This window comes from Giraffa tippelskirchi, chromosome 5, assembly GCF_054371585.1.
Source record: "Giraffa tippelskirchi isolate mGirTip1 chromosome 5, T2T-mGirTip1v1.2.pri, whole genome shotgun sequence".
Lineage (NCBI taxonomy): Eukaryota > Metazoa > Chordata > Mammalia > Artiodactyla > Giraffidae > Giraffa > Giraffa tippelskirchi.
Window position 1 is genome coordinate 94,464,899 of NC_137279.1, and position 15,997 is coordinate 94,480,895.

Sequence of the window (15,997 nt, forward strand, 5' to 3'; positions counted from 1 at the left end):
AAAAAGAATACATTTGAATCAGTTCTATTGAGATGGATGAAACTGGAGCCCATTATACAGAGTGAAGTAAGCCAGAAAGAAAAACACCAATACAGTATACTAATGCATATATATGGAATTTGAAAGACGGTAACGATAACCCTATATGCGAGACAGAATAAGACACAGATGCATAGAACAGTCTTATGGACTCTGAGGGAGAAGGTGAGGGTGGGACGTTCTGAGAGAATAGCACTGAAACATGTATATTATCATATGTGAAACAGAACACCATTCCAGGTTCGATGCATGAGACAAATGCTCAGGGCTGGGGCAATGGGATGACCCAGAGGGATGTGATGGGGAAGGAGGTGGGAGGGGGGTTCAGGATGGGGAACACATGTAAACCCATGGCTGATTCATGTCAATGTATGGCAAAAACCACTACAATATTGTAAAGTAATTAGCCCCCAACTAAAATAAATAAATTTATTAAAAAAAAAAAAAAGAATGTTTGTAGCAGTATTGCCCATTAGAGGAAAAACCTGGAAACCACCCACGTGGCCATAGATAGGTGAATGAATAAGTGGTGGTGTAGTAATATGATGAAACACAGTACAGTAGTGAGAATACATTATAGTCACAAATATCAACATATATGTTGAGTGGGAAAAAGAAATTCAGAGAAAAGTTCATTGTATTGGTTATCTGCATGCATGAAATTGCTTCAGTCATGTCTGACTCTTTGTGACTCTATGGATGGTTGCCTGTCAGGCTCCTCTGTCCATGGGATTCTCTAGGCAAGAATACTGGAGTGGGTTGCCATGCCCTCCTCCAGAGGATTTTCCCGACCCAGGGATTGAACTTGCATCTCTTACATCTCCTGCATTGGCAGGTGCGTTCTTTATCATTAGTGCCACCTGGAAGCCCCACTTGTTATCTACTACTGTGTAACAAATTGCCCTGTAACTTACCAGCTTAACAAAACAAACATTTGCGCTCTCATAGTTGCTATGTGTCAGGAATTCAGAGAGGTCTTAAATGGGTACCTCTGGCTCAAGGTCTCTCATGAGATTATGGTTCACGCCTGTGGTCTCACCTCAAGGTTTGACTTGAGGGGTTTCTGTTTCCAAGCTCACTCATGTGGTTGTGGGCAGCCTGAGGTCCCCCACCACATGTGTGGCTTCTCCCAAGGGAGAGTATTCGAAAGAGATCAAGATAGAGATCTCCCAGACAGAAGCCACAGTCTTCTCATAACCAAAGCTTAGACGTGATAGTCATATTCTGCCATGTTCTATTCCTTAGAAACAAGTTACTAGGTCCAGCCCACACTTAAAAAGAGGCGATTACAAAAGTGTGTGAATACCCTAGGAGAAGGAATACTGGGGGTCATTTTAGAGGTCGCCTATCCCACTCTTACAATATGATTTCATTTTATGAAATTCAGAGATAAGCAAAACTAAATTATGTATTGTTTAGGTAGGTATACATACCTAAGTAGAAGCACTGTGAGGAGTTTGGGATTAACATATACACACTTCTATATATAAAATAGGCAACAAACAAGGATCTACTATATGGCACAGGGAACTATACTAAATATTTTATAATAACCTTTAAGGGAAAAGTAACTGAAAAAGAACATACATATTATGAATATATATATATATATATATATATATATATATATATACACATATATATATGACTGAATCACTTTGCTGTACACCTGAAATGAACACAACATTGTAAATCTACTACACTTCAATGAAATTTAAAAATTAAAAAAAATTTTAAAGGAAAACCACTGTGAAGAAAAACAAGAACATGATAAACATGAAATTCAGGATGTTGGTGATCTCTGGGGAGATTTGGGAGGCTGAAAGTGGTAAGAACACACAAATAGGAGCAATAGGACAGTGAGTTCAAGGATGCTTATTTTATTTTTAGGCTTTATAACAATTTTATGTTATGTATATTTATGTTTTTTTTTCCCCCTTAGGTTTAGTTTTATTTTGATATTATGGAAGTTACAGCTGCATACACTTAGACTCAGTTGTTCTGTTGTATTTGCTATCCTCCACCAGTTTTTCCCATTTATGCTTCTCCAGGAGTAGCTACATTTACCTCCTTTTGCTAATTAATTGTAAAATTTACCTCCATGTTTCTTCGTGACATGCTCATATTGCCGTTTTTTGGTGCTCCAGTTTCAGCATCATCTGTCTCCTTCCAAGAGGGGAAGATAAGGATTTAGCTCCCTTTCCTCCTCTCCAACTTTTCCTGTATCCCACCCCCCCATCCTCCTTTCATCATTATATCACTATGTTGGTTAGATCAGTAATCAGTATTTACATTACTCAGCCAACGCTAATTTGACTCTATTCAGAGCTAAGCCTTGTAGTAAAGGACAACTTTCCTTTCCTGCAGAACTTTTTTGTTTTTCCTAGTTAATTATCATGTTTGTTCATTTGCTTAGTTTGCTGTGTATTTATCACTAATTTTGTTTGAGACTCTGGTGGTTGTTTACATTTCTTCTCAGTATGTTCGGGCCCTGCAGGTTTTCTATCAGTTTCGTCTTCTTGGAGAAATACCTCCCAGAGTTGTCTGACCTGTTCCTGCCTGGACAGGTTGTCCTTCATGCCTGGTGCGTGACCGTCACCTAAGGACCTCCAGGTACCATCACCCTGGGCCTGTCTCCTCTGCGGATCCCCAGTTTTCTCCATTGCAGGGCTTCCTCCTGGGTTTACTCCTTTGTTTGGGTGATGCTCGCCCTCCTGTAGCTTCAGAAGAAAGGGGGCTGAGGATGCAAATCTTTGAAAGCCTTGGCTGCTTTGGAGATCATTTTCCTTCAGAATTTTGAAACCTTTATTCCATGGCCTTCTAACTTCCAGTGTTGCTGTGAAAAAGTCCAAAGTCACTCTGACATCTGATTCTTGTGTTTGACCTCTCTTTCTCTGGAAGCTCCATAGCATCTTTCCTTTTCCCCCTGGTGTTCCGAAATTTCACATAATATGTCTTGCTGTGAGTCTATTTCCATCCACTATGCTGGGAACAGTGGGCCCTTGATCTAGAAACGTATGTCCTTCAGCTCTGGGAAATCTTTTAATGATATCTTTAATGATTACTTCTTGCCCTCTTTTCCTTCTTTCACCTCCTCCTTTTGTTTTTTCGTTCCCGTTCTCTGTTTCTGAAACTTAGTGTTTGAATTGGTAGACTAATTCACTCATTTTCTCCTATTTTCCTCTCTTTCTCTTTTTCTGCCTTTTGGGAGACTGCCTCTATTTATCTTCCAGCCCTGTGGGAGGACTTTTTTGGTATATGCCATCCTTGTCTCATGGGTTCAATATCTCATTTATCTCTCTTAAGATATTAATTACAGGATTTGTTTCAAGAGTTCTTCTCTGTTAATTGTCTATGATCCAGAGTCCTTTTTCTTTGTTTGTTTAATTGACTGATTTGGTCTGTGTGTTTAATATTTGAGACTTTCCTCAGATGTCTGGGGATTCCTGCTTGTCCACTTATTTTTAAAAGCAGGGATCTAAAACTGAGAGTTGTAGAGGGATAAGCTATGCTGTGCTTAGTCACTCAGTCATGTCTGACTCTTTGCAACCCCATGGACCATACATAGCCCACCAGGCTCCTCTGTCCATGGGATTCTCCAGGCAAGAATACTGGAGTGGGTTGCTATGCCCTCTTCCAGGGGCTCTTCCCAACCCAGGGATCGAAACCAGGTCTCCCGCATTGCAGGCAGATTCTTTACCATCTGAGCCACCAGGGAAGCCCAAGAATACTGGAGTGGGTAGCCTATCCCTCCTCCAGGGGACCTTCCCAACCCAGGAATCGAACCAAGGTCTCCTGCATTGCAGGCGGATTCTTAACCAGCTGAGGGAAGCCCAGAGGGATATGAGGAGGAAGCAATAATACCATCTACCATCTTTACCCAGTCATACAATCTTCCATATCTATCATTTACTTCAAAATATTAAAAGTGAAAAAATCATAGTCCACACTCTAATGCTAAATCAATAACTATAAAACCCTAAAAACATGCCCACAGCTTTTCCTCTTTAGCCCTTAAGGAAAAACTTGGGATCCTTTTCTCAAAAAAATTCTCTATCGCAAAAAATGTCATGAGATTAGTACGTGAATTTGTGACAAGTGTAAACCACTCTAAAATCGTGAATAGATTTGGAAACAATTTCTCCCTCCTCTCCACTCCCACGGTCCTGAATCAGCAGCCCGGCTCTCTCACTCATCACTTCCTGCTCGGTGAGTTGCCTGTGTGTTTTATCTCCATGACAATGCTCCAAGCCACAGGAAAGTAGGATGCGTGTCCGGTTCATCTCCGTATCTTCTATACCCCCTGTCAGGTGGGAGATCTTCAAAGTTGGACAAACGATGAATGAATAACATCCTCAAGATCCCCTTTTCCTATTCTCAGCACGCATAGTTAACACCAGAGGATTTTAAATGGTGAATGAAAAAGAAACCCACAAGAACATAAAGAGAATTTAGAGAAAAATAAAGCAGGAACTCAAACCTCAACTTTAAAAAGAGAGACAGATGAGTGGTTGCTGTTATTTAATTTCACTTTGAGGTCTAATCTCTTTACCTCGGAGTCCACCCACATATGAATAGGATGAGCCAAGGTCCTGAGGGCAGCCGAGCAGTTTGGGAATACTAGGTTAAGCAAGGAAAGGAGGACTTTGGAAACCCACACGCACAGCCAATAAGTCAATCAGCCAATTAAGTCCACAAAGGACAGGCTGCAAATTAAGTCCAAACCCCATGGTTTGGCATTCAAGTTTCTCCATTGCCTCTCCCTGGACACCTGCAAACTCCTCTGTCTGGGGCATGCCTTCTTTAATCAGCCTTGTATGTAGCTGCTAGAATCATTCTCAGATACCAAGTGTCCCATATCCCTTCTTTGTCCTGGAACTGACAGATTTCTTTCATCCCTGCATCAGATAGTTCTCCAGCCCAAATACCAAGACATCTTCATCCTTCCCTTCATCTTCATCCCTCCCTTCATCTACTTCTCTCCCTTGCTGGGACCCTCCATCCACTGCACTCGTAAATCCCTGCCACTGTATTTTTCTGTACATTTTTTCTCAGACTGACAACACTTACCACTCTCAGCAATAACAGTAATTGCTGACATTTAGTGTGCACTTACTCTGGGCTGGGCACTGTGCTAATATTGCTGGTGGATTATTTTCCTTAATCCTCCCATCAGCAGATAAAGAAACTAGGTCACAGAGAGGTTAAGTCATTTGCCCACAGCCATTGAGCTACTTAAGGTAGAGCTGGGGCTTGAAGCCAGGCGAGCTAAGCTCAAGACCACAGGCTCACCTCCTGTCTACCCACTGCCTTGATGTCACCATCCTCAGACCTGACCCCTTCCAGGAAATGTCTGATGAACTGAAGACCCTGACTCTGCAACATGTGTTTGCACGTTGCTGGCTTGTGGCATGGAGCCACCTTTAAGTCTTCACCCTTCTGTGCCCCTACATTCAATCTGTCACTGAGTCTTGCCACTTCACAGTCTCCAAAGTACATCCCTGGAAGGAAGGAGTCCCCACCAACACCTCAGCACAGGCCCTGAGAGCCAGGGTCGCCACAGTTCTTCCCAGCCAAAGAGCAGCCGGCTGTGAGTGGAGGGGACTACATCAGCCCGCGGGCCTGGCAGAGCCCCAGGGCTCTGGGGAATGGGAGGGGAAGAGTGGCTGCCTGTCCAAGGCCACGTCAGACCTGGGATGGGGCTGGAGCACTGGGGCAGGCCACACTCCATCTTGGGGATCAGATTTGGACACCATCAGCCTATGCTACTCCAGTATAGCCAGGTGAGCAGCCACAGGCCCAGCCCTGGGGAGATGAGGCCAACTGGGAGGAGGAGGCAGCTAGGGTGCCCTTAGGGTAGCAACAGAGTATCAGTGGGGAGCCAGCAGAGCAGGTAGGGGAGGGGAGGGAAAGCATCTTCTCAGGTGAGCTTTGGGGAGGGGATATCTGCCCTTCAGGTGTCCCCCTGAAGGTCCGGGCAGGCTCTCATGTGCACAGCTATGAAAGGCTAAAGTCACCCTCCTCTAACTGCTGGTAGAGGCCTCAAGTTGGGGCTGAACAGCCCCCTAATGATGTGCTCACCGGGGTCTGCTCGGGCCAGGCTCAGGTGTGCGATGAAGGCTGCCGCTTGCACCTCCATCCTGGCTTTGCCATTTGCTCCCCACCGGGCTATCCCACCCCAGGGCTGCATCTTTTTAAACATCCTGTTCACCAGCCACAGACCACTCATCCCAGTGGGCCATGTCATCTTGTCATTCAGCTGCTCAAGGACCTGGAATCATTTCCAAGGCCTCTAAGACCAAATCCAAGCCTCTTACCCTGGAATTCAAGGCCTTCCCAAATCAGACCCTTTGTCTCCACGGCTACCTCATCACCTGCTACTGGAGCCCAGATGTCCTCATGTTGCTAAAACTTGCTTATCATTCCCCCCCACACACAGCAGTCGTTTCCACCTCTCTGGTGCTGAGGGAAGAGTGAAAAGAGCATGGACTTTACTTTGGTTACGTCCTGTGTGTTTTGGGGCAAGTCACTCAATGTCTCTGTGCTTCCAGTTGCTTACCTGTAAAAATACATTACAAGATGTTGTGAGAACGAGAGTGTTTGTATACAAAGTACTAGCCACAGGATAGGTTGTACTGTGTGTCTCCCACTAATACAGTACGAGTCAATAAATGTGCTAAGTAGCTTCAACCAACTCTTTGCAACCTCATGGACTGTAGCCTGCCAGTCTCCTCTGTCCGTAGAATTTTCCAGGCAAGGATACTGCAATGGGTTGCCATGCCTTCCTCCAGAGGATCTTCCTGACCCAGGGATCGAAACTGCATCTCCTACATCTTCTGCAGTGGGAGGCGGGTTCTTTACCACTAGCGCCACCTGGGAAGCCCCATGAGTCAATAAGTGAAATCCATATTACTGTGCCCTTAGCTTTCACCACTCACATGCCCTCCACCTCCTTTCTCACTGTCAGGCTTCTCCTGGCTTTTAGGCTCATCTCCAGATGCATCTGTGTCTGCAGCCTTTCCAGCACACCTGACTTGGGGTGGGGGTAAGGGAAAGAAGAACAACATTTGCCAGTTGCCCACTAGGCAGCAGGCCCTGTGGGGGACATGGAGAGTGCTGACAGTAGCAGTGAATACTTTCTGAGGGTCTCCTGTACTCAGCCCTGTCCCAAGCATGTCATGGAAGCCTTGTTGTTAACTCAATTCTATGGATTAAGGCTCCTGACTTTCTGCTCTATCCAACCAGGATGGTTTGGTCTCCCTGGCCATATCTCACTTTTCCCATCCAGTGGCCTCCAAGAGGCTGATGGTAAGAGTTTATCCAGGAGTGATGTCCATGTCATTCAGGCTTATCCTGTTAGAGAACATTTTGAGAAAAACACCCACCTTCATTCATCTGCCCTGCCACCCCAGGTGCAGCCAGGCCCACCTGCTGCACTCATGGTGGGCCCTAGCTTTTCATAAATGTACTATTCCCTCTGCTCAGAGCACCCTTCCCCCAGTCTGCCTGGAAAACTCCAGCCTCTGACCAACTCTCCTACATTGGGGTCAAGGTCATTGCCCTTCCCTCCTGTCCTCCAGGTGCCTCATCCTTACTATTCCTCAAATGTCTACATGCTTAAAATGGGCCCTTCCCCTGGGCTGAGAAGCCTAAGGGTAGGGCCTGTATCCTGTTCATCTTTCTATTTCGGTACTTGACACAGAGCCTGGCACACAGCGGGCCTTGGTGTTTGGGGATGAAGGGAGGGAGGTGAGGGATGGGGTGGAATGGGTATCAGGCAGAGGGAATGGTGGGGATATGTTCCAGCTAATTCCTCCCAGGGCAGGGCAGCCACGAGCCTCCATCCAGCTCAGAAGAGGAGGCCATGCCTCCACGGAGAATCTGGAAACTTCCCTGGAAACAGGTCCGAGAGACCCACAGCTGCTGCAGCCTCCCTCCAGACGCCAGGGAGGTGCCAGTCTTTGGGCTCCATCAACCTTCTTACGGGAAATTGCTAAATGCATTTGGTGATTTTTTTTGACATTTTCCCTGTTCAGGAGCTTGTGATTTCAGATTAATCACATCCACATACATTTAGACTGTCAGCTTGGAAGAGAAAATCTAAATTTTATTACTGCATGATTTCATCCAAAGCTATTTTACCAAAAAGGACGTCTGCAATATGGTGCAAATCATGACAAAACATTTTACCGCTGGGACCAAGCTCGTGGTAGGGGGTTGGGGGGATGGACAGAGAGCTGCAGGCAGGACCTGGGTGGGCAGAGTCTCAGCAGCTTCCGTCTCCTGGAGAGATCTGTGTGTCACTATCGCTGCTCTCTCTGCCTCAGCAAAATGTCCTTCTTTGTCCAGGTGTGCCTAGAACCCGGGAATGGCAGCTGCACTGACTAACTCCTGTCTTCCCCCCCCCCCCCCCGCCCCGGCAGGTACCATGACCAGCAGGACGTAACTAGTAACTTTCTGGGTGCCATGTGGCTCATCTCTATCACATTCCTTTCCATTGGTTATGGGGACATGGTGCCCCACACGTACTGTGGGAAAGGTGTCTGTCTTCTCACGGGCATCATGGTGAGTACCTGCCGCCGCCCATTACCCTGCCCCACCCGTAGAACACAGCTAGGAGCGATCCCTTTATGGCAGGCGCAGGGGGCCTGCCTTGTCTGGGCGCGGGGCCAGCTGCTAGTTAACGGGCCAGCATGTGTGTCTCTGCACGTAGAAAGACAGATGTGACATCTGTATGGCTTCTTGCTTTTTCATTTCCTCGTCTGAGATAGAAGGAGGTCCTGGTTCCCGAACAGTTAATGGTCTCCTCACAGAAATGGGCTGGGTGAAGCTGGCCATGGGTCTTACCCTCCACTCCCATCAGGGCCTGCAGTTAATTGTCCTCTTTCCTGTCCCCTGGGCCCCACAGACCTTGGCGCCACATCTGATAAAGTGTAGCTAGAACTCATGGGGGCGAGTGCTCTGAGCCAACCATGAGAGACCTAGGTCCTAGCCTGGGTTGGCCACTGGTTTGGTCCCGGTTTGATGACATGGCCCTGGGCCAACTCTTGGCTTCTGCATCCAAATGTTGAGGTGCTGGGCTCCGAGTGCCGGTTCCCTCCCCATGCTGGCACCCGGCTAGCCTATGACAGCATCCCCATCCCTCCCCAGGTGCCCAGCAGCTGTGCTGCCTCTTTCCAAGGTGTATTTTTCCTGCCCCATCACCCTGCCATCCCCAGCCTGACACACACTTGTGCCCATCACATGGCTACACAGTATGGAGTATGGGAGGGCAGTGGGTAGGGAGTTTCAGACCAGAGTCTGAATGCCCATAGCTGGACCTCAGTGTGAACCCAGGCAGGGCACTTAGCCTGCTGGACCTCAGCATTCTCCAGTACAAAGTGCAGACGGGAGTCCTGCTCCGCCCTCTTCCCTGGCTGGTGATGAGGTTAGACTGCAGTGCTTTATGTTAACGTGCTCTGTCAGCAACAGGGAGCTGCACCCGCCCTCAGGGCTGGCAAGTCCTCAGCGTCCCTACCCCCACTGCTCCTTCACTGGTCGGTCGGGATGAGGGCTTCTTGCCTCTCTCCTTGCTTTCTGACCAAGACAGACAACTGGGCCCTTTGACCTCCTTCCCAGGGCACCGAGTAAACACGCAGGGTCCTCTTTTCAGAAGAGGAAACTGAGGGTCAGAGAAGATGCAGGAATCTAAGGCTGTGTGTTAGAGCAGGGTGGGGAGGTGTTGGTGGAGATGGGCGTGGACAGGAGGCCTGAAGCCTATTCCTAGGTCTCATTGGTGGGCCACGGCAGCCCACCCCGAGGAGTTCTCTCTGCACCTCTGTCATCAAAATCCTTCCAGTGCTCCCTCAAATTTCAGCCATCACCCCCATTTCTCCAGGAGGAAACAAAAGACCCTCCTTCTGGAAGGGAGATGACTCCATCCCGCAGTGGGCAGGGGGTTAGCTCATCACTAGTCTGGAGGCCTCCTGGGACTGACAGCAGCCAGAGGCCGTGGGGTCAGAGGCCTGGGCCGCGGGGCAGGAGGGCTCTGGCACTGCCACGTCACGACTGGACACTGTCCTCTCCTTTTTTGACTGAAACCCAAGGCAGGCACTTATTAGTGGGTCCTGGGCAGGAGTTAATGACAGGTGGCTTAGCGCCAGGCTTGGGATAAACCATGGGTAAGTGTAAGGCCTCAGAACAAATACCTCCTGTTGGTTGGTAGGAGTCTGCCTGGCACAGCTCCAGCTGTCACCAGGAAACCAGGGAATGAGTCTTCCTTCCAGAAAAGAATGAAATGCCGCCTGAAGACCAAAGCTTTCCTGTCTCAGAGCTGCTCCTGGATGTGCCTCAGAATGAGCTCTCAGTCTGGCCTGCACGGAGCCCAGCTGCTGATAGGTGAACGGCCCTGCTGGGAGCCTCCGTTATTTTTAAATACCAGCCATTCTGCCTCTCAGCATGGCGCTATGCCCCGGCCAAGAAGCCAGAGCCTGGGAGCCATCATTTCCCTGATTTCCGAACTCCCACATCTCTGGGCTTCTGCTCCGGCATAGCTGGGCGGTGGGCCAGCCGGACCCTGGCCGCTCCCTGCCTTCTCCTGGGGTGTGGTCTTCATACCTGCTTTTGCTCCAGGGGCTTCAGCAGTTGCTTGGAAGAAAGTGTTTGTTCCTTGAGGAGAAAGGTGTGATCAAAGTGGAAAGAATAAACGAGTGAGGAGGAACTGATACCCACCCCCTGTATTAAAAATACAGCACCTGCCTTTCATCTTCTTCTGCATCAACCCTGCTGCATAGATATCTATCTATACACAGGGACAGGGAGCTTCCCTCCACTTGCGTTTTTACCCAAATTAAAATCAGCTGCCTCCCTCTGGGGTCAGCCACAGTGAGGAACCCTGGTGGCATTTTTTTTTTCTTACAAATGGGACTTTTCTAGCTGAGTCACTCCTTTCCAGGGTTTCACATGGCTGAGAATCCCTTCCTCCCATCCCCTAGTCTCCCAACACTTTGTACATCTCCTGATTATTATTGCAAGTGCCTTTATGAAAGGTAGGGCTTCCTGTTTAGTTACCATGGACACCATGCAGGCCAAGGCAAGGCCTAGTGGGAAGGGAAAGGAAGAATTTGTGTGTGCGGGCTGTAAATAGTCTTAATCATTGTTTTCTCTTGGCAATCCCAGTAACGGTGTAATTATCAGCCATTAAGCAGGGTATATAATTGTCTGAACAACTTGACATTGTTGGCACAGGCCTGGTGTTTGAGAGATTTCACCCACTAAAGCAGATATATCAAAGTCCAGCATCTTTCCATAAAGAATTTTATGATGACAGTTACAAGGCAGAGAGAAAGCTGACAATATTTAGTATCCAGAATGGGCCTCAGAAGGCTTTCTGGTTCTGCAGGCATCTGGAAGACTTTTGGGACCCCAAGACTGAATGGTAGGAATCCCATTTCAATATACATTTTCTAAAGCTGGACTCATTAGGAAAGACCCTGATGCAGGGGAAGACTGAAGGCAAGAGGAGAAGGGGACGACAGAGGATGAGATGATTGGATGGCATCACCAATTCAGTGGATGCGAGTTTGAGCAAGCTCTGAGTGATGGTGAAGGACCCGGAAACCTGGCATGCTGCAGTTCATGGGGTTTCAAAGCGTTGGACACGACTGAGCGAATGAACAACAACAGAGCTGGACCCACTCTGTGGACCCTTTAGGAGTTAGGGACAAATAGACAAAAGATTCCAGGATATGTGCTGGGGACACTGAGCTTTGCCCCTAAGATTTCATGCAAGAGGCTTTCTTGAACTGCAAAAGGAAAGGGATGATGAAGTAAAAGGTGGCACAAATTGAGTCATTTGGGGAGGAGGTAAAGAAGAGGGCTCAGCAAGACATCTGCTTAATGTCAGTTTTAGAAGATGAGCTTCTCCCCAAAACACCTTGGTTTCAAACCAATTGATGTTATTTTAGTTGTTACATGGAATCTGTTGCAGAAACAGGATCCAACTGTAAATCCTCCAGGCTTCCCTCCTCCATTTGTCACTTTCATTTATGTTTTATTTTATTTTATGCTTCTTTAGTTAAGAACACCTCATACTCTTCCCCTTGGGATACTTATTTTTCGAGAGTCTAAGGTTTTCCAGCTGGAAAATGTTTCTTGGAAACAAGAAGTAGGAGGACCAGCGTGAAGGAGACTGGGTCTCTGATTTGGCTCCAAATCTATGGATGAGTTAGGCATGTTGACCCCAGGCCAGCCACTCCTTTCTCTGTTCACTCCTGCGCTCCTGCTCACTATGTACCTTGGAAAGTACGACCTCATTAGAGGACCCTATCCCCTCCCACCACTCTCCCATGGAAATAGTGTTGGGTAGAGAAGACCCAGGGGATCCAGTTGGTGTCAACCGGGATTCAGGACTTGGCACATGTGAAGGCAAAAATCTGAGTCATGGATTTGCTCCACAGTCTGGTCCAGTGGAAGTCACACCAGCAGCTGCTTACCCTCTTTGGTCCTACTCTGTCCTCTGCCCACCAGCCATTTCTGAGATTCCACATGAGGACAGTTAGGACAGCAGGAGTGCTCACAAGCCCAAATCAGCCAAGACCTTGGCAATTTGTCTCTTAAAATCAACCCACATCCCTGCCATGTCACATGAGCCTTTTTAAACTGTTAACGTGGCCCTATCGGGCTGATAAACTCACCTAAGTAAAAAGGCCCATTGTCCCCCAAAAAGCAGAAGTAATCATTGAAAGTGAAGTGAAGAGAAGTGAAAGTGAAAGTCACTCAGTTGTGTCTAACTCTTTGTGACCCCATGGACTATATAGTCTATGGAATTCTCCAGGCCAGAATACTGGAGTAGGTAGCCTTTCCCTTCTCCAGGGGATCTTCCCAACCCAGGGATTGAACCCAGGTCTCCCTCATTGCAGGTGGATTCTTTACCAGCTGAGCCACAAGGGAAGCCCAAGAATACTCGAGTGAGCTATCAGGAAAGCCTGAAGTAATCATTATACCACTTAAGAGTAAAGACAGCAGGAGGTGGGAGGGGATCCTGCTGTCTTTATTTCCTTCATTTCCTCTAAAGAGCCGAAGTTGACCATTAACTTCTGACTGAAGTCTTAGGCTCCTTGTTCTTCCTGCCTTCCACCCAATTCCCGTGAACCCATCCCTCTTCCCTACTCCTTTCTATTTTCTTTCCTATTTTCACTTCTTCCTCTCCTCTTCCGCTCTCTGTCCCATGCTGTTGAGGAGACAGCACAACTTGTTGCCTATCTCAGTCTTTGCTCCAGCTCTCTCTCTCTCTACATCTTCCCTCTTCCCTTCCTTCCTTCCTTCTTCCTTCTCTCTCTCCCTTCCCCCCTCCCCTTTCTTTCTCTCTCACACACACAGGAGAGGGCCAGTCTGGATTTCAGCACCTTGCACACCACTTTCTGAAGGTTGCTGGTGTCTGACCCCATCTTTGCAAGGTTGCCTCTTAATGGGGATGACCAGATTAGGTTTCATTATTGGCTACTTCCCTAACCCATCCAGGCGATGGATTTTTCTAAAAGAAAAGTGAAGTTGAAAGTATCCAAGGCTATCTATTCGAGTCAGAATTAGGGGTTAAGAACAAAGCATCCTTCTGGAAAATATCCACAAGGAAGTCTTGACCTCTTTAAGTTGAAGGAAACTGACAAATATCATCTAGTCCAACCTCCTGCCTCCATGCAGAAATGTGTCTTAATCATATAAGAGAGATGGTTCCTTAATTAGAACACTCTAGCTTCTCTTTAGAACCCCTCTGCATTCAGCAGCGGAGAAGGCAATGGCACCCCACTCCAGTACTCTTGCCTGGAAAATCCCATGGATGGAGGAGCCTGGTAGGCTGCAGTCTATGGGGTCGCTAGGGGTCGGACACGACTGAGCGGCTTCACTTTCACTTTTCACTTTCATGCATTGGAGAAGGAAATGGCAGCCCACTCCAGTATTCTTGCCTGGAGAATCCCAGGGACGGGGGAGCCCGGTGGGCTGCCGTCTATGGGGTCGCACAGAGTCGGACACGACTGAAGCGACTTAGCAGCAGCAGCAGCATTCAGCAGGCTCGGTTGTGAGCCATGGCAGGAACCATGGAGCAATCCATCTAGCACCTGAAACTTTGGGATTGTGGATGGTTGATTGCTTTAATGAAATTCCCCAAGTGGCATGGCAAGCAAGGAGACTCCTTCAGGCTAATTCTGCCCCCAGCTCTCAGGGATGATTTAAGTAGAGTTTCCCTGGACCCGGGGAGATGAGGGAGCCTGGAGTCAGGGAAGAACCCTCTACATTTGATGTTCTGTTTTTAACACTATGATATATCCCTCTTTTTGGGCGTTTAGCCCAAAGTACTTTTGGAACTCCATACAAACGAGTGGGATTATATACTCGGTCTGGTTGAGGGGAAATGGATCACACATCTTCCTGCTAGAAGAGCTTTTTAAGCTATTTTTTCCTTTTAGAGGCCTGGCTCAATTGATGACACCTACAGACCAGGCTGTCCAACTGCCCATACCTATCCTTTGAAAACTGGGCACAGAGTCTCCTGCGAGTCACGGATGCCAAGAAAACAGGGCTGTCCCTGAACAAGAAAGGAAAATGAGGTCAGAAAAAGGAAGGTTCACACAGACTCTGTTCTTTTCAGTTTGTTGTGCTAGAAATGGGTCGCTGACCAAATGTACCAAGAAACAGGAGATTGTTTTCATGAGAACCCTTATAAAAAGCTAGGGGAAAACATTGCCAACTTCAGCTTTGCCAAAACCTCACACTGGCTAGCCTTTGCCAATCTGTGGCAAAGGAAAGAAAGCGATTATGAGGGAGAGAGTAGGGGACTGATCTGTCATATGCATGCTGCCCAACTCTGATACAGATGATAATACCTTTGAAAACAGTCTTTATGAATTCCTACACATTCTGTTAGACTGCATGAATCCCAAAGGTTCTTGATGGATTCCTTGAATCCTGGGACCTCAATTGCTAAACTGAGCTCTGTGGCACCTATAATTACTGTTTGGCATCTAGAGCATCAGACTGCTGACTTTTCTGAACTCATCATCTTTCCATGAGTAGAGGTCAGGGCGGTGAAGGGCCCCACGTGCAGGAGAAAGGTGATGGTCCCCAAGAAGCATCTACTCTCTTCCAAGAACCAGGCGAGGGTAGGGCTATCCTCTGCTGCCTGCAGGAGGAGCAGGGCAGAAGTGGTTCTCTCTTGCCGTCCCCAGCATCCCCCACCCTGTCCCCCAAGTCAAGATGCACAGCAAAGAGGACTTCAAAGTCCTTCAGGAGAATATTGGGATGAGTCCCTTTCTGCTCATTTCTCAGACAGTCAAGCATGTGCCCAGAGGATTAGGAGAGAGAAAGTGAGTCTTCAGGAACCTGCCTCTTTTTTTCACCCTCCCTGGGCTCCCCTGGAATAGACCTTCCAGAGCAGAGTAGGAACACAGCTCTGGAAAATACTGAACGCCTTCTGCGCATTCCTTTAAAATCCCAGGTTGAGGCAGGTATATTGTTGTCATCTTTAAAATCTCTGCAAGATGGTGAATTCTGGAGCCTCCTGGTGAAAGCAAGAAGAAACTGATATCTTGTGCTGAGTCATAGGCTAGAACTCCTGTGAAAAGACCCAACTGAGGAGCAAGCGCAGTCATTGAGCACATACACTCTATCCAACCAGGGTTGCCCTGGAAAGCAGTCTCAGGGAGAGGGGAGATGCTTTTCCTCTTCATTAGATTATTTTCAGGAAAACTGTCCACCACCAGCAGATGATCCATCCAGACTGCATGGCTGGCTGTCTTTCCTCCTGCCCTCCCCAGCCCACTCTGCTCTAGACTGGCAGTGGGGCTGGGGTACGGGTGAGGAAGAGGGTGCATGTGTGCTGGATTTTCTGTCTTCCTTGCTTAGCTTAGCAGGTGACCGAGTGATTGTCCAGTATTTTATGTTACCCCGAGCCTCAGCCCCATCGAGTACCCTGCTCCATGAG

At 47.8% G+C, this 15,997-nt stretch overlaps 1 protein-coding gene across 7 annotated transcripts in view; it reads left to right on the forward strand.

Moving 5' to 3' along the window:
- Positions 1–15,997, forward strand: part of KCNN3 (potassium calcium-activated channel subfamily N member 3) — a 168,505-nt gene that overhangs the window by 135,547 nt on the left and 16,961 nt on the right. For all 7 annotated transcript variants that reach the window (XM_081494611.1, XM_081494612.1, XM_081494609.1 and 4 more), the window contains one exon: positions 8,463–8,604. In XM_081494611.1, the coding sequence (XP_081350737.1) occupies positions 8,463–8,604 (142 nt within the window). The remainder of the gene's footprint in view (positions 1–8,462; positions 8,605–15,997) is intronic.